General features: G+C 45.4%; 1 protein-coding gene across 1 annotated transcript in view; it reads left to right on the top strand.

Annotated features, from left to right (window-relative positions):
* Positions 1-21,055, top strand: part of LOC123730405 (mitogen-activated protein kinase 1) — a 71,682-nt gene that overhangs the window by 42,485 nt on the left and 8,142 nt on the right. The window contains exons 4-6 of the mRNA XM_045706955.1: positions 2,584-2,700; positions 9,256-9,370; positions 13,114-13,355. Coding sequence (XP_045562911.1) covers positions 2,584-2,700; positions 9,256-9,370; positions 13,114-13,355 — 474 coding nt within the window. The remainder of the gene's footprint in view (positions 1-2,583; positions 2,701-9,255; positions 9,371-13,113; positions 13,356-21,055) is intronic.

The following is a 21,055-nucleotide window of genomic DNA, read 5'->3' as shown; positions in this document are numbered from 1 at the left end:
ATCTAGAGGTACAGAACCCTAATGTCCTGCACCGAGGCCTGAACCTACTGCTCAATACCATCTGTTATCTAGAGGTACAGAACCCTAATGTCCTGCACCGAGGCCTAAACCTACTGCTCAATACCATCTGTTATCTAGAGGTACAGAACCCTAATGTCCTGCACCGAGGCCTAAACCTACTGCTCAATACCATCTGTTATCTAGAGGTACAGAACCCTAATGTCCTGCACCGAGGTCTAAACCTACTGCTCAATACCATCTGTTATCTAGAGGTACAGAACCCTAATGTCCTGCACCGAGGCCTAAACCTACTGCTCAATACCATCTGTTATCTAGAGGTACAGAACCCTAATGTCCTGCACCGAGGCCTAAACCTACTGCTCAATACCATCTGTTATCTAGAGGTACAGAACCCTAATGTCCTGCACCGAGGCCTGAACCTACTGCTCAATACCATCTGTTATCTAGAGGTACAGAACCCTAATGTCCTGCACCGAGGCCTAAACCTACTGCTCAATACCATCTGTTATCTAGAGGTACAGAACCCTAATGTCCTGCACCGAGGCCTAAACCTACTGCTCAATACCATCTGTTATCTAGAGGTACAGAACCCTAATGTCCTGCACCGAGGCCTGAACCTACTGCTCAATACCATCTGTTATCTAGAGGTACAGAACCCTAATGTCCTGCACCGAGGTCTAAACCTACTGCTCAATACCATCTGTTATCTAGAGGTACAGAACCCTAATGTCCTACACCGAGGCCTAAACCTACTGCTCAATACCATCTGTTATCTAGAGGTACAGAACCCTAATGTCCTGCACCGAGGTCTAAACCTACTGCTCAATACCATCTGTTATCTAGAGGTACAGAACCCTAATGTCCTGCACCGAGGCCTAAACCTACTGCTCAATACCATCTGTTATCTAGAGGTACAGAACCCTAATGTCCTGCACCGAGGTCTAAACCTACTGCTCAATACCATCTGTTATCTAGAGGTACAGAACCCTAATGTCCTGCACCGAGGCCTGAACCTACTGCTCAATACCATCTGTTATCTAGAGGTACAGAACCCTAATGTCCTGCACCGAGGTCTAAACCTACTGCTCAATACCATCTGTTATCTAGAGGTACAGAACCCTAATGTCCTGCACCGAGGCCTAAACCTACTGCTCAATACCATCTGTTATCTAGAGGTACAGAACCCTAATGTCCTGCACCGAGGCCTAAACCTACTGCTCAATACCATCTGTTATCTAGAGGTACAGAACCCTAATGTCCTGCACCGAGGCCTAAACCTACTGCTCAATACCATCTGTTATCTAGAGGTACAGAACCCTAATGTCCTGCACCGAGGCCTAAACCTACTGCTCAATACCATCTGTTATCTAGAGGTACAGAACCCTAATGTCCTGCACCGAGGCCTGAACCTACTGCTCAATACCATCTGTTATCTAGAGGTACAGAACCCTAATGTCCTGCACCGAGGCCTGAACCTACTGCTCAATACCATCTGTTATCTAGAGGTACAGAACCCTAATGTCCTGCACCGAGGCCTGAACCTACTGCTCAATACCATCTGTTATCTAGAGGTACAGAACCCTAATGTCCTGCACCGAGGCCTAAACCTACTGCTCAATACCATCTGTTATCTAGAGGTACAGAACCCTAATGTCCTGCACCGAGGCCTAAACCTACTGCTCAATACCATCTGTTATCTAGAGGTACAGAATTCTAATGTCCTGCACCGAGGTCTAAACCTACTGCTCAATACCATCTGTTATCTAGAGGTACAGAACCCTAATGTCCTGCACCGAGGCCTAAACCTACTGCTCAATACCATCTGTTATCTAGAGGTACAGAACCCTAATGTCCTGCACCGAGGCCTAAACCTACTGCTCAATACCATCTGTTATCTAGAGGTACAGAATTCTAATGTCCTGCACCGAGGCCTAAACCTACTGCTCAATACCATCTGTTATCTAGAGGTACAGAACCCTAATGTCCTGCACCGAGGCCTGAACCTACTGCTCAATACCATCTGTTATCTAGAGGTACAGAACCCTAATGTCCTGCACCGAGGTCTAAACCTACTGCTCAATACCATCTGTTATCTAGAGGTACAGAACCCTAATGTCCTGCACCGAGGCCTGAACCTACTGCTCAATACCATCTGTTATCTAGAGGTACAGAACCCTAATGTCCTGCACCGAGGTCTAAACCTACTGCTCAATACCATCTGTTATCTAGAGGTACAGAACCCTAATGTCCTGCACCGAGGCCTAAACCTACTGCTCAATACCATCTGTTATCTAGAGGTACAGAACCCTAATGTCCTGCACCGAGGTCTAAACCTACTGCTCAATACCATCTGTTATCTAGAGGTACAGAACCCTAATGTCCTGCACCGAGGCCTAAACCTACTGCTCAATACCATCTGCGACCTCAAGTTAGTGGATTGATTGAACAAATTAGCACCAGGTCCACCCACTCGTCTCTCTCGACCCTCCTTCTCTACCCTCCTCTGTCCTCTACCCTCCACCTCCTATCCTCCTCTCCTTGCTAAACTTCTCCCCTCCTTAGATCTGTGACTTTGGTCTCGCACGTGTGGCTGACCCGGACCACGACCACACGGGCTTCCTGACAGAGTACGTTGCGACTCGTTGGTACCGTGCACCTGAGATCATGCTGAACTCCAAGGTGAACTGCAACAGCTCAATACACCACTATACACCACTATACACCACTATACACCACTATACACCCCTATACACCCCAATACACCACTATACACCACTACACTATAACACCCCAATACACCACTATACACCACTATACACCACTATACACCACTATACACCACTATACACCACTACACTATAACACCCCAATACACCACAATACACCACTATACACCACTATACACCACTATACACCACTATACACCACTATACACCACTATACACCCCAATACACCACTATACACCACTATACACCACTATACACCACTACACTATAACACCCCAATACACCACAATACACCCCAATACACCACTATACACCCCAATACACCACTATACACCACTACACTATAACACCCCAATACACCACAATACACCCCAATACACCACTATACACCACTACACTAACACCCCAATACACCACTATACACCCCAATACACCCCAATACACCACTATACACCACTACACTAACACCCCAATACACCACTATACACCACAATACACCCCAATACACCACTACACTATAACACCTCAATACACCACTACACACCACAATACACCACACCACTACACACCACAATACACCACTACACACCACAATACACCACTACACACCACAATACACCACAATACACCACACCACTACACTATACCAGCTCAATACACCACTATAACACCACTACACTATAACACCCCATATTAGTCTATAATACTACACTATAACACCCCATATTAGTCTATAATACTACACTATAACACCCCATATTAGTCTATAATACTACACTATAACACCCCATATTAGTCTATAATACTACACTATAACACCCCATATTAGTTTATAATACACCACTACACTATAACACCCCATGTTAGTCTATATTACTACACTACACTACAACACCCCATGTTAGTCTATAATACTACACTATAACACCCCATATTAGTCTATAATACTACACTATAACACCCCATATTAGTCTATATTACTACACTATAACACCCCATATTAGTCTATATTACTACACTATAACACCCCATATTAGTCTATAATACACCACTACACTATAACACCCCATATTAGTCTATATTACTACACTATAACACCCCATATTAGTCTATATTACTACACTATAACACCCCATATTAGTCTATATTACTACACTATAACACCCCATATTAGTCTATAATACTACACTATAACACCCCATATTAGTCTATAATACACCACTATAACACCCCATATTAGTCTATAATACACCACTACACTATAACACCCCATATTAGTCTATATTACTACACTATAACACCCCATATTAGTCTATAATGCTACACTATAACACCCCATATTAGTCTATAATACTACACTATAACACCCCATATTAGTCTATAATACTACACTATAACACCCCATATTAGTCTATAATACTACACTATAACACCCCATATTAGTCTATAATACTACACTATAACACCCCATATTAGTCTATAATACACCACTACACTATAACACCCCATATTAGTCTATAATACTACACTACACTATAACACCCCATATTAGTCTATAATACACCACTACACTATAACACCCCATATTAGTCAATAATACTACACTACACTATAACACCCCATATTAGTCTATAATACTACACTATAACACCCCATATTAGTCTATAATACTACACTATAACACCCCATATTAGTCTATAATACACCACTATAACACCCCATATTAGTCTATAATACTACACTATAACACCCCATATTAGTCTATAATACACCACTACACTATAACACCCCATATTAGTCTATAATACTACACTATAACACCCCATATTAGTCTATAATACACCACTACACTATAACACCCCATATTAGTCTATAATACTACACTATAACACCCCATATTAGTCTATAATACTACACTATAACACCCCATATTAGTCTATAATACACCACTACACTATAACACCCCATATTAGTCTATATTACTACACTATAACACCCCATATTAGTCTATAATACACCACTATAACACCCCATATTAGTCTATAATACTACACTATAACACCCCATATTAGTCTATAATACACCACTACACTATAACACCCCATATTAGTCTATAATACTACACTATAACACCCCATATTAGTCTATAATACACCACTACACTATAACACCCCATATTAGTCTATAATACTACACTACACTATAACACCCCATATTAGTCTATAATACACCACTACACTATAACACCCCATATTAGTCAATAATACTACACTACACTATAACACCCCATATTAGTCTATAATACTACACTATAACACCCCATATTAGTCTATAATACTACACTATAACACCCCATATTAGTCTATAATACTACACTATAACACCCCATATTAGTCTATAATACACCACTACACTATAACACCCCATATTAGTCTATATTACTACACTATAACACCCCATATTAGTCTATATTACTACACTATAACACCCCATATTAGTCTATAATACTACACTATAACACCCCATATTAGTCTATAATACCACACTATAACACCCCATATTAGTCTATAATACACCACTACACTATAACACCCCATATTAGTCTATAATACTACACTATAACACCCCATATTAGTCTATAATACACCACTACACTATAACACCCCATATTAGTCTATATTACTACACTATAACACCCCATATTAGTCTATAATACACCACTATAACACCCCATATTAGTCTATAATACCACACTATAACACCCCATATTAGTCTATAATACACCACTATAACACCCCATATTAGTCTATAATACACCACTACACTATAACACCCCATATTAGTCTATATTACTACACTATAACACCCCATATTAGTCTATATTACTACACTATAACACCCCATATTAGTCTATATTACTACACTATAACACCCCATATTAGTCTATATTACTACACTATAACACCCCATATTACTCTATATTACTACACTATAACACCCCATATTAGTCTATAATACTACACTATAACACCCCATATTAGTCTATATTACTACACTATGACACCCCATATTAGTCTATATTACTACACTATGACACCCCATATTAGTCTATATTACTACACTATGACACCCCATATTAGTCTATAACACACCACTACACTATAACACCCCATATTAGTCTATAATACTACACTATAACACCCCATATTAGTCTATAATACTACACTATAACACCCCATATTAGTCTATAATACCACACTATAACACCCCATATTAGTCTATAATACTACACTATAACACCCCATATTAGTCTATAATACTACACTATAACACCCCATATTAGTCTATAATACTACACTATAACACCCCATATTAGTCTATAATACACCACTACACTATAACACCCCATATTAGTCTATATTACTACACTATAACACCCCATATTAGTCTATAATACTACACTATAACACCCCATATTAGTCTATAATACTACACTATAACACCCCATATTAGTCTATAATACTACACTATAACACCCCATATTAGTCTATAATACTACACTATAACACCCCATATTAGTCTATAATACTACACTATAACACCCCATATTAGTCTATAATACTACACTATAACACCCCATATTAGTCTATAATACACCACTACACTATAACACCACATATTAGTCTATAATACACCACTACACTATAACACCCCATATTAGTCTATAATACACCACTACACTATAACACCCCATATTAGTCTATAATACACCACTACACTATAACACCCCATATTAGTCTATAATACACCACTACACTATAACACCCCATATTAGTCTATATTACTACACTATAACACCCCATATTAGTCTATATTACTACACTATAACACCCCATATTAGTCTATAATACTACACTATAACACCCCATATTAGTCTATAATACACCACTACACTATAACACCCCATGTTAGTCTATATTACTACACTACACTACAACACCCCATATTAGTCTATAATACTACACTATAACACCCCATATTAGTCTATAATACACCACTACACAATAACACCCCATATTAGTCTATAATACTACACTATAACACCCCATATTAGTCTATAACACACCACTACACTATAACACCCCATATTAGTCTATAATACTACACTATAACACCCCATATTAGTCTATAATACTACACTATAACACCCCATATTAGTCTATAATACACCACTACACTACAACACCCCATATTAGTCTATAATACTACACTATAACACCCCATATTAGTCTATAATACTACACTATAACACCCCATATTAGTCTATAATACTACACTATAACACCCCATATTAGTCTATAATACTACACTATAACACCCCATATTAGTCTATAATACTACACTATAACACCCCATATTAGTCTATATTACTACACTATAACACCCCATATTAGTCTATAATACTACACTATAACACCCCATATTAGTCTATAATACACCACTTCACTATAACACCCCATATTAGTCTATAATACACCACTACACTATAACACCCCATATTAGTCTATATTACTACACTATAACACCCCATATTAGTCTATATTACTACACTATAACACCCCATATTAGTCTATATTACTACACTATACCACCCCATATTAGTCTATATTACTACACTATAACACCCCATATTAGTCTATAATACTACACTATAACACCCCATATTAGTCTATAATACTACACTATAACACCCCATATTAGTCTATATTACTACACTATAACACCCCATATTAGTCTATAATACTACACTATAACACCCCATATTAGTCTATAATACACCACTACACTATAACACCCCATGTTAGTCTATAATACTACACTATAACACCCCATATTAGTCTACAAAGCAAATGCTGTCGCCCGTTTTTATGGCGACTCTGGTAATATACATGACTCAGGCCTGTTTTGGGATCAAACCTCTCTGTCTGGTAATATACATGACTCAGGCCTGTTTTGGGATCAAACCTCTCTGTCTGGTAATATACATGACTCAGGCCTGTTTTGGGGATATTGATGTATGGCTGATGATGTAGTAGGATTTATTTAGCATCCGAGAGTAAAGAGAAAAGCGCTGTTGGGATGGACCAGGTTGAGTCATGCACTGTGCCACTTTGTGATTGTTCGCCCAGGCAGACCAGCCAATCGATGCTAAGCTTATTTGTGGCCCGGGGGGGTGGGGTCATGACCCTCAGAGACATTGCTTTTATTTTAGTGCTATGAATAACCAGCCCGAGGTTAGCAATTAGACTGTCCTGTTGTCTGCTGTATTAATACTAGAGGGTACTACATGTATCTGCTGTATTAATACTAGAGGTTACTACATGTATCTGCTGTATTAATACTAGAGGTTACTACATGTATCTGCTGTATTAATACTAGAGGGTACTACATGTATCTGCTGTATTAATACTAGAGGGTACTACATGTATCTGCTGTATTAATACTAGGGGTTACTACATGTATCTGCTGTATTAATACTAGAGGGTACTACATGTATCTGCTGTATTAATACTAGGGGTTACTACATGTATCTGCTGTGTTAATACTAGAGGGTACTACATGTATCTGCTGTATTAATACTAGAGGTTACTACATGTATCTGCTGTATTAATACTAGGGGTTACTACATGTATCTGCTGTATTAATGCTAGAGGTTACTACATGTATCTGCTGTATTAATACTAGAGGTTACTACATGTATCTGCTGTATTAATACTAGGGGTTACTACATGTATCTGCTGTATTAATACTAGGGGTTACTACATGTATCTGCTGTATTAATACTAGAGGGTACTACATGTATCTGCTGTATTAATACTAGAGGGTACTACATGTATCTGCTGTATTAATACTAGTGGGTACTACATGTATCTGCTGTATTAATACTAGGGGTTACTACATGTATCTGCTGTATTAATACTAGAGGGTACTACATGTATCTGCTGTATTAATACTAGGGGTTACTACATGTATTTGCTGTGTTAATACTAGAGGGTACTACATGTATCTGCTGTGTTAATACTAGAGGTTACTACATGTATCTGCTGTATTAATACTAGGGGTTACTACATGTATCTGCTGTATTAATGCTAGAGGTTACTACATGTATCTGCTGTATTAATGCTAGAGGTTACTACATGTATCTGCTGTATTAATGCTAGGGTTACTACATGTATCTGCTGTATTAATGCTAGAGGTTACTACATGTATCTGCTGTATTAGTACTAGGGGTTACTACATGTATCTGCTGTATTAATGCTAGAGGTTACTACATGTATCTGCTGTATTAATGCTAGAGGTTACTACATGTATCTGCTGTATTAGTACTAGGGGTTACTACATGTATCTGCTGTGTTAATGCTAGAGGTTACTACATGTATCTGCTGTATTAATACTAGAGGTTACTACATGTATCTGCTGTATTAATACTAACCTCTCCTCTTTCAGGGTTACACCAAGTCTATTGATATCTGGTCTGTGGGCTGCATCCTGGCTGAAATGCTCTCCAATAGACCCATCTTCCCGGGGAAGCACTACCTGGACCAGCTGAACCACATCCTGGGTATATACATACACACACACACACACACACACACACACACACACACACACACACAGCTGAACCACATCCTGGGTCACACACACACACACACACACACACACACACACACACACACACACACACACACACACACACACACACACACACACAGCTGAACCACATCCTGGGTACACACACACACACACACACACACACACACACACACACACACACACACACACACACAGCTGAACCACATCCTGGGTACACACACACACACACACACACATACACACACACACACACACACACAGCTGAACCACATCCTGGGTGCCACACACACACACACACACACACACACACACACACACACACACACACACACACACACACACAGCTCAACCACATAGTGGGTACACACACACACACACACACACACACACACACAGCTGAACCACATCCTGGGTACACACACACACACACACACACACACACACAGCTCAACCACATACTGGGTACACACACACACACACACACACACACACACACACACAGCTCAACCACATACTGGGTACACACACACACACACACACACACACAGCTCAACCACATACTGGGTACACACACACACACACACACACACACACACAGCTCAACCACATAGTGGGTACACACACACACACACACACACACACACACAGCTCATCCACATACTGAGGACACACACAGTTTGATATACAACGATTGTGTTGAACAATCTAGTTTCCTCTATTCAATATGTTTCTATTCCTAACAAATCCACCCCTGGTGTCCCCCTCTAGCTGTTGACCCCTGGTGTCTCCCTCTAGCTGTTGACCCCTGGTGTCCCCCTCTAGCTGTTGACCCCTGGTGTCCCCCTCTAGCTGTTGACCCCTGGTGTCCCCCTCTAGCTGTTGACCCCTGGTGTCTCCCTCTAGCTGTTGACCCCTGGTGTCCCCCTCTAGCTGTTGACCCCTGGTGTCCCCCTCTAGCTGTTGACCCCTGGTGTCCCCCTCTAGCTGTTGACCCCTGGTGTCCCCCCTCTAGCTGTTGACCCCTGGTGTCCCCCTCTAGCTGTTGACCCCTGGTGTCCCCCTCTAGCTGTTGACCCCTGGTGTCCCCCTCTAGCTGTTGACCCCTGGTGTCTCCCTCTAGCTGTTGACCCCTGGTGTCCCCCTCTAGCTGTTGACCCCTGGTGTCTCCCTCTAGCTGTTGACCCCTGGTGTCCCCCTCTAGCTGTTGACCCCTGGTGTCCCCCTCTAGCTGTTGACCCCTGGTGTCTCCCTCTAGCTGTTGACCCCTGGTGTCCCCCTCTAGCTGTTGACCCCTGGTGTCTCCCTCTAGCTGTTGACCCCTGGTGTCCCCCCTCTAGCTGTTGAGTTGACCCCTGGTGTCTCCCTCTAGCTGTTGACCCCTGGTGTCCCCCTCTAGCTGTTGAGGTGACCCCTGGTGTCTCCCTCTAGCTGTTGAGGTGACCCCTGGTGTCCCCCTCTAGCTGTTGAGGTGACCCCTGGTGTCTCCCTCTAGCTGTTGAGGTGACCCCTGGTGTCTCCCTCTAGCTGTTGAGTTGACCCCTGGTGTCCCCCTCTAGCTGTTGAGGTGACCCCTGGTGTCCCCCTCTAGCTGTTGACCCCTGGTGTCTCCCTCTAGCTGTTGAGTTGACCCCTGGTGTCTCCCTCTAGCTGTTGAGGTGACCCCTGGTGTCCCCCTCTAGCTGTTGAGTTGACCCCTGGTGTCATGTCTCCCTCTAGCTGTTGAGTTGACCCCTGGTGTCTCCCTCTAGCTGTTGAGTTGACCCCTGGTGTCCCCCTCTAGCTGTTGAGGTGACCCCTGGTGTCCCCCTCTAGCTGTTGAGTTGACCCCTGGTGTCTCCCTCTAGCTGTTGAGTTGACCCCTGGTGTCTCCCGTCTAGCTGTTGAGGTGACCCCTGGTGTCTCCCTCTAGCTGTTGAGGTGACCCCTGGTGTCCCCCTCTAGCTGTTGAGTTGACCCCTGGTGTCATGTCTCCCTCTAGCTGTTGAGTTGACCCCTGGTGTCTCCCTCTAGCTGTTGAGTTGACCCCTGGTGTCTCCCTCTAGCTGTTGAGGTGACCCCTGGTGTCCCCCTCTAGCTGTTGAGTTGACCCCTGGTGTCTCCCTCTAGCTGTTGACCCCTGGTGTCCCCCTCTAGCTGTTGAGGTGACCCCTGGTGTCTCCCTCTAGCTGTTGAGGTGACCCCTGGTGTCTCCCTCTAGCTGTTGACCCCTGGTGTCTCCCGTCTAGCTGTTGAGGTGACCCCTGGTGTCTCCCTCTAGCTGTTGAGTTGACCCCTGGTGTCATGTCCCCCTCTAGCTGTTGAGGTGACCCCTGGTGTCCCCCTCTAGCTGTTGAGGTGACCCCTGGTGTCTCCCTCTAGCTGTTGAGTTGACCCCTGGTGTCTCCCTCTAGCTGTTGAGGTGACCCCTGGTGTCTCCCTCTAGCTGTTGAGTTGACCCCTGGTGTCTCCCTCTAGCTGTTGAGTTGACCCCTGGTGTCTCCCGTCTAGCTGTTGAGGTGACCCCTGGTGTCTCCCTCTAGCTGTTGAGGTGACCCCTGGTGTCTCCCTCTAGCTGTTGAGGTGACCCCTGGTGTCTCCCTCTAGCTGTTGAGTTGACCCCTGGTGTCTCCCTCTAGCTGTTGAGGTGACCCCTGGTGTCTCCCTCTAGCTGTTGAGGTGACCCCTGGTGTCATGTCTCCCTCTAGCTGTTGAGTTGACCCCTGGTGTCATGTCTCCCTCTAGCTGTTGAGTTGACCCCTGGTGTCTCCCTCTAGCTGTTGAGGTGACCCCTGGTGTCTCCCTCTAGCTGTTGAGGTGACCCCTGGTGTCTCCCTCTAGCTGTTGAGGTGACCCCTGGTGTCCCCCTCTAGCTGTTGACCCCTGGTGTCTCCCGTCTAGCTGTTGAGGTGACCCCTGGTGTCTCCCTCTAGCTGTTGAGGTGACCCCTGGTGTCCCCCTCTAGCTGTTGAGTTGACCCCTGGTGTCTCCCTCTAGCTGTTGAGGTGACCCCTGGTGTCTCCCGTCTAGCTGTTGAGTTGACCCCTGGTGTCTCCCTCTAGCTGTTGAGGTGACCCCTGGTGTCTCCCTCTAGCTGTTGAGTTGACCCCTGGTGTCCCCCTCTAGCTGTTGAGTTGACCCCTGGTGTCTCCCTCTAGCTGTTGAGTTGACCCCTGGTGTCTCCCGTCTAGCTGTTGAGTTGACCCCTGGTGTCTCCCTCTAGCTGTTGAGGTGACCCCTGGTGTCCCCCCTCTAGCTGTTGAGTTGACCCCTGGTGTCTCCCTCTAGCTGTTGAGTTGACCCCTGGTGTCTCCCCTCTAGCTGTTGAGTTGACCCCTGGTGTCTCCCGTCTAGCTGTTGAGTTGACCCCTGGTGTCTCCCTCTAGCTGTTGAGTTGACCCCTGGTGTCCCCCTCTAGCTGTTGAGTTGACCCCTGGTGTCTCCCGTCTAGCTGTTGAGTTGACCCCTGGTGTCTCCCTCTAGCTGTTGAGGTGACCCCTGGTGTCTCCCTCTAGCTGTTGAGGTGACCCCTGGTGTCCCCCTCTAGCTGTTGACCCCTGGTGTCTCCCGTCTAGCTGTTGAGGTGACCCCTGGTGTCTCCCTCTAGCTGTTGAGGTGACCCCTGGTGTCTCCCTCTAGCTGTTGAGGTGACCCCTGGTGTCTCCCTCTAGCTGTTGAGGTGACCCCTGGTGTCTCCCTCTAGCTGTTGAGTTGACCCCTGGTGTCCCCCTCCAGGTATCCTAGGGTCTCCTTCCCAGGAGGATCTGAACTGTATCATCAACATCAAGGCCAGGAACTACCTGCTGTCTCTCCCGCTGCGCTGCAAGGTTCCCTGGAGCCGCCTCTTCCCCAACGCCGACCCCAAAGCTCTGGACCTGCTGGACAAGATGTTGACCTTTAACCCCCACAAGAGGATCGAGGTGGAGGAGGCTCTGGCTCACCCTTACCTGGAGCAGTACTACGATCCTACAGATGAGGTAATGAACTCTGAACCCTGACCCTGACTCACCCTTACCTGGAGCAGTACTACATCCCTACAGATGAGGTAATGACCCCTGACCCTGACTCACCCTTACCTGGAGCAGTACTACATCCCTACAGATGAGGTAATGACCCCTGACCCTAGCTCACCCTTACCTGGAGCAGTACTACAGCCCTACAGATGAGGTAATGACCCCTGACCCTAGCTCACCCTTACCTGGAGCAGTACTACAGCCCTACAGATGAGGTAATGACCCCTGACCCTAGCTCACCCTTACCTGGAGCAGTACTACAGCCCTACAGATGAGGTAATGACCCCTGACCCTGACTCACCCTTACCTGGAGCAGTACTACAGCCCTACAGATGCGGTAATGACCCCTGACCCTAGCTCACCGTGATCTGGAGCAGTACTACAGCCCTACAGATGAGGTAATGACCCCTGACCCTAGCTCACCCTTACCTGGAGCAGTACTACAGCCCTACAGATGAGGTAATGACCCCTGACCCTAGCTCACCCTTACCTGGAGCAGTACTACAGCCCTACAGATGAGGTAATGACCCCTGACCCTGACTCACCCTTACCTGGAGCAGTACTACGATCCTACAGATGAGGTAATGAACCCTGACCCTGACTCACCCTTACCTGGAGCAGTACTACAGCCCTACAGATGAGGTAATGACCCCTGACCCTGACTCACCCTTACCTGGAGCAGTACTACGATCCTACAGATGAGGTAATGACCCCTGACCCTAGCTCACCCTTACCTGGAGCAGTACTACAGCCCTACAGATGAGGTAATGACCCCTGACCCTAGCTCACCCTTACCTGGAGCAGTACTACATCCCTACAGATGAGGTAATGACCCCTGACCCTGACTCACCCTTACCTGGAGCAGTACTACGATCCTACAGATGAGGTAATGAACCCTGACCCTGACTCACCCTTACCTGGAGCAGTACTACGATCCTACAGATGAGGTAATGACCCCTGAACCCTGACCCTGACTCACCCTTACCTGGAGCAGTACTACGATCCTACAGATGAGGTAATGAACCCTGACCCTGACTCACCCTTACCTGGAGCAGTACTACAGCCCTACAGATGAGGTAATGACCCCTGACCCTGACTCACCCTTACCTGGAGCAGTACTACGATCCTACAGATGAGGTAATGAACCCTGACCCTGACTCACCCTTACCTGGAGCAGTACTACAGCCCTACAGATGAGGTAATGACCCCTGACCCTGACTCACCCTTACCTGGAGCAGTACTACGATCCTACAGATGAGGTAATGACCCCTGACCCTAGCTCACCCTTACCTGGAGCAGTACTACAGCCCTACAGATGAGGTAATGACCCCTGACCCTAGCTCACCCTTACCTGGAGCAGTACTACAGCCCTACAGATGAGGTAATGACCCCTGACCCTGACTCACCCTTACCTGGAGCAGTACTACGATCCTACAGATGAGGTAATGAACCCTGACCCTGACTCACCCTTACCTGGAGCAGTACTACAGCCCTACAGATGAGGTAATGACCCCTGACCCTGACTCACCCTTACCTGGAGCAGTACTACGATCCTACAGATGAGGTAATGACCCCTGAACCCTGACCCTGACTCACCCTTACCTGGAGCAGTACTACAGCCCTACAGATGAGGTAATGACCCCTGACCCTGACTCACCCTTACCTGGAGCAGTACTACGATCCTACAGATGAGGTAATGACCCCTGAACCCTGACCCTGACTCACCCTTACCTGGAGCAGTACTACAGCCCTACAGATGAGGTAATAAACCCCGGGGTTAAAGTTCTCACTGCGATGGATTTCCATCATATGGATGACGCATGAGGTTTGAGTTAAACTAATATATACAGTATGTTGGGAAAGTAGTAGACTTTTTCCACATTTTGTTACGTTACAGCCTTATCCTTATTCTAACATTGACTGGGGGGGGACTATTTAATCAATCTACACACAATATCCCATCATGACAAAGCAAAAACAGGTTTTTAGAAATGTTTGCAAATAGTAACAGAAATATGACATTGACATAAGTATTCAGAGCCTTTACTTAGTACTTTGTTGACGCACCTTTGGCAGTAATTACAGCCTTGAGTCTTCTTGGGCATGACGCTACAAGCTTGGCACACCTGTATTTGGGGAGTTTCTCCCATTTTCTGCAGATCCTCTCAAGCTCTGTCAGGTTGAATGGGGAATGTTGCTGCGTAGCTATTTTCAGTTCTCTCCAGAGATGTTAGGTCGGGTTCAAGTCCAGGCTCTGGCTGGGCCAGTCAAGGACATTCAGAGAGTTGTCCCGAAGCCGCTCCTGTGTTGTCTCGGCTGTGTTTTTAGGGTCGTTGTCCTGTTGGAAGGTGAACCTTCGCCCCAGTCTGAGGTCCTGAATGCTCTGGAGCAGGTTTTCATCAAGGATCTCTCTGTACTTTTCCCCGTTCATCTTTCCCTCAATCCTGACTAGTCTCGCCGTCCCTGCCACTGAAAAACATCCCCACAGCATGATGCTGCCACCACCATGCTTCACCGTAGAGATGGTGCCAGGTTTCCTCCAGACATGACGCTTGACATTCAGGCCAAAGAGTTCAATCTTGGTTTCATCAGACCAGAGAATCCTGTTTCTCATGATCTGAGTCTTTAGGTGCCTTTTGGCAAACTTCAAGCGGGCTGTCATGTGCCTTTAACTGAGGAGTGGCTTCCGTCTGTCACTCTACCATAAAGGCCTGATTGGTGGAGTGCTGCAGAGATGGTTGTCCTTCTAGAAGGTTCTCCCATCTCCACAGAGGAACTCTGGAGCTCTGTCAGAGTGACCATTGGGTTCTTGGTCACCTCCCTGACCGAGACCCTTCTCCCCGATTGCTCATTTTGTTTGGCCGAGCGCCAGCTCTAGGGAGAGTCTAAACTTCTATTTAAGAATGTGTTCTTGGAGACCTTCAATGCAGCAGACATTTACATTTAAGTCATTTAGCAGACGCTCTTATCCAATAGCCAGACTACGGTTTGCAACTGCACATGGGGACCAAGATCGTACATTTTGGAGAAATGTCCTCTGGTCTGATGAAACAAAAATAGAACTTTTTGGTCATAATGACCATCGTTATGTTAGGAGGATAAAGGGGGAGGCTTGCAAGCCGAAGAACACCATCCAACCGTGAAGCACGGGGGTGGCAGCATCATGTTGTGGGGGTGCTTTGCTGCAGGAGGGACTGGTGCACTTCACAAAATAGATACATCATGAGGAAAGAGAATTTATGTGGATATATTGAAGCAACATCTCAAGACATCAGTCAGGAAGTTAAAGCTTGGTCGCAAATGGGTCTTCCAAGTGGACAATGACCCCAAGCATACTTCCAAAGTTGTGGCAAAATGGCTCAAGGACAAAGTCAAGGTATTGGAGTGGCCATCACAAAGCCCTGACCTCAAGCCTATAGAAAATTTGTGGGCAGTACTGAAAAGGCGTGTGCGTGCAAGGAGGTCTACAAACCTGACTCAGTTACACCAACTCTGTCAGGAGGAAAGGGCCAAAATTCACCCAACTTACTGTGGGAAGCTTGTGGAAGGCTACCCGAAACGTTTGACCCAAGTTAAACAATATAAAGGCAATGCTACCAAATACTAATTGAGTGTATGTAAACTTCTTATCCACTGGGAATGTGATGAAAGAAATGAAAGCTGATATAAATCATTCTCTGTACTATTATTCTGACATTTCACATTCTTAAAATAAAGTGGTGATCCTAACTCACCTAAGACAGGGGATTTTTACTAGGATTAAATGTCAGTAACTACTAGTACTACCACCCGACAGAGATAATAAACCCTGACTCACCTTTACCTGGAGCAGTACTACCACCCTACAGAGATAATAAACCCTGACTCACCTTTACCTGGAGCAGTACTACCACCCTACAGAGATAATAAACCCTGACTCACCTTTACCTGGAGCAGTACGACCACCCTACAGAGATAATAAACCCTGACTCACCTTTACCTGGAGCAGTACTACCACCCTACAGAGATAATAAACCCTGACTCACCTTTACCTGGAGCAGTACTACGATCCTACAGATGAGGTAATGAACCCTGACCCTGACTCACCCTTACCTGGAGCAGTACTACAGCCCTACAGATGAGGTAATGACCCCTGACCCTGACTCACCCTTACCTGGAGCAGTACTACGATCCTACAGATGAGGTAATGACCCCTGACCCTAGCTCACCCTTACCTGGAGCAGTACTACAGCCCTACAGATGAGGTAATGACCCCTGACCCTAGCTCACCCTTACCTGGAGCAGTACTACAGCCCTACAGATGAGGTAATGACCCTGACCCTGACTCACCCTTACCTGGAGCAGTACTACGATCCTACAGATGAGGTAATGAACCCTGACCCTGACTCACCCTTACCTGGAGCAGTACTACAGCCCTACAGATGAGGTAATGACCCCTGACCCTGACTCACCCTTACCTGGAGCAGTACTACGATCCTACAGATGAGGTAATGACCCCTGAACCCTGACCCTGACTCACCCTTACCTGGAGCAGTACTACAGCCCTACAGATGAGGTAATAAACCCCGGGGTTAAAGTTCTCACTGCGATGGATTTCCATCATATGGATGACGCATGAGGTTTGAGTTAAACTAATATATACAGTATGTTGGGAAAGTAGTAGACTTTTTCCACATTTTGTTACGTTACAGCCTTATCCTTATTCTAACATTGACTGGGGGGGGACTATTTAATCAATCTACACACAATATCCCATCATGACAAAGCAAAAACAGGTTTTTAGAAATGTTTGCAAATAGTAACAGAAATATGACATTGACATAAGTATTCAGAGCCTTTACTTAGTACTTTGTTGACGCACCTTTGGCAGTAATTACAGCCTTGAGTCTTCTTGGGCATGACGCTACAAGCTTGGCACACCTGTATTTGGGGAGTTTCTCCCATTTTCTGCAGATCCTCTCAAGCTCTGTCAGGTTGAATGGGGAATGTTGCTGCGTAGCTATTTTCAGTTCTCTCCAGAGATGTTAGGTCGGGTTCAAGTCCAGGCTCTGGCTGGGCCAGTCAAGGACATTCAGAGAGTTGTCCCGAAGCCGCTCCTGTGTTGTCTCGGCTGTGTTTTTAGGGTCGTTGTCCTGTTGGAAGGTGAACCTTCGCCCCAGTCTGAGGTCCTGAATGCTCTGGAGCAGGTTTTCATCAAGGATCTCTCTGTACTTTTCCCCGTTCATCTTTCCCTCAATCCTGACTAGTCTCGCCGTCCCTGCCACTGAAAAACATCCCCACAGCATGATGCTGCCACCACCATGCTTCACCGTAGAGATGGTGCCAGGTTTCCTCCAGACATGACGCTTGACATTCAGGCCAAAGAGTTCAATCTTGGTTTCATCAGACCAGAGAATCCTGTTTCTCATGATCTGAGTCTTTAGGTGCCTTTTGGCAAACTTCAAGCGGGCTGTCATGTGCCTTTAACTGAGGAGTGGCTTCCGTCTGTCACTCTACCATAAAGGCCTGATTGGTGGAGTGCTGCAGAGATGGTTGTCCTTCTAGAAGGTTCTCCCATCTCCACAGAGGAACTCTGGAGCTCTGTCAGAGTGACCATTGGGTTCTTGGTCACCTCCCTGACCGAGACCCTTCTCCCCCGATTGCTCATTTTGTTTGGCCGAGCGCCAGCTCTAGGGAGAGTCTAAACTTCTATTTAAGAATGTGTTCTTGGAGACCTTCAATGCAGCAGACATTTACATTTAAGTCATTTAGCAGACGCTCTTATCCAATAGCCAGACTACGGTTTGCAACTGCACATGGGGACCAAGATCGTACATTTTGGAGAAATGTCCTCTGGTCTGATGAAACAAAAATAGAACTTTTTGGTCATAATGACCATCGTTATGTTAGGAGGATAAAGGGGGAGGCTTGCAAGCCGAAGAACACCATCCAACCGTGAAGCACGGGGGTGGCAGCATCATGTTGTGGGGGTGCTTTGCTGCAGGAGGGACTGGTGCACTTCACAAAATAGATACATCATGAGGAAAGAGAATTTATGTGGATATATTGAAGCAACATCTCAAGACATCAGTCAGGAAGTTAAAGCTTGGTCGCAAATGGGTCTTCCAAGTGGACAATGACCCCAAGCATACTTCCAAAGTTGTGGCAAAATGGCTCAAGGACAAAGTCAAGGTATTGGAGTGGCCATCACAAAGCCCTGACCTCAAGCCTATAGAAAATTTGTGGGCAGTACTGAAAAGGCGTGTGCGTGCAAGGAGGTCTACAAACCTGACTCAGTTACACCAACTCTGTCAGGAGGAAAGGGCCAAAATTCACCCAACTTACTGTGGGAAGCTTGTGGAAGGCTACCCGAAACGTTTGACCCAAGTTAAACAATATAAAGGCAATGCTACCAAATACTAATTGAGTGTATGTAAACTTCTTATCCACTGGGAATGTGATGAAAGAAATGAAAGCTGATATAAATCATTCTCTGTACTATTATTCTGACATTTCACATTCTTAAAATAAAGTGGTGATCCTAACTCACCTAAGACAGGGGATTTTTACTAGGATTAAATGTCAGTAACTACTAGTACTACCACCCGACAGAGATAATAAACCCTGACTCACCTTTACCTGGAGCAGTACTACCACCCTACAGAGATAATAAACCCTGACTCACCTTTACCTGGAGCAGTACTACCACCCTACAGAGATAATAAACCCTGACTCACCTTTACCTGGAGCAGTACGACCACCCTACAGAGATAATAAACCCTGACTCACCTTTACCTGGAGCAGTACTACCACCCTACAGAGATAATAAACCCTGACTCACCTTTACCTGGAGCAGTACTACGATCCTACAGATGAGGTAATGAACCCTGACCCTGACTCACCCTTACCTGGAGCAGTACTACAGCCCTACAGATGAGGTAATGACCCCTGACCCTGACTCACCCTTACCTGGAGCAGTACTACGATCCTACAGATGAGGTAATGACCCCTGACCCTAGCTCACCCTTACCTGGAGCAGTACTACAGCCCTACAGATGAGGTAATGACCCCTGACCCTAGCTCACCCTTACCTGGAGCAGTACTACAGCCCTACAGATGAGGTAATGACCCCTGACCCTGACTCACCCTTACCTGGAGCAGTACTACGATCCTACAGATGAGGTAATGAACCCTGACCCTGACTCACCCTTACCTGGAGCAGTACTACAGCCCTACAGATGAGGTAATGACCCCTGACCCTGACTCACCCTTACCTGGAGCAGTACTACGATCCTACAGATGAGGTAATGACCCCTGAACCCTGACCCTGACTCACCCTTACCTGGAGCAGTACTACAGCCCTACAGATGAGGTAATAAACCCCGGGGTTAAAGTTCTCACTGCGATGGATTTCCATCATATGGATGACGCATGAGGTTTGAGTTAAACTAATATATACAGTATGTTGGGAAAGTAGTAGACTTTTTCCACATTTTGTTACGTTACAGCCTTATCCTTATTCTAACATTGACTGGGGGGGGGACTATTTAATCAATCTACACACAATATCCCATCATGACAAAGCAAAAACAGGTTTTTAGAAATGTTTGCAAATAGTAACAGAAATATGACATTGACATAAGTATTCAGAGCCTTTACTTAGTACTTTGTTGACGCACCTTTGG

This window comes from Salmo salar, chromosome ssa24, assembly GCF_905237065.1.
Source record: "Salmo salar chromosome ssa24, Ssal_v3.1, whole genome shotgun sequence".
Taxonomy (NCBI): Eukaryota; Metazoa; Chordata; class Actinopteri; order Salmoniformes; family Salmonidae; genus Salmo; species Salmo salar.
The sequence above is the reverse complement of the archived record's forward strand: the minus strand, read 5'-3'. Positions and strand labels throughout refer to the sequence as shown.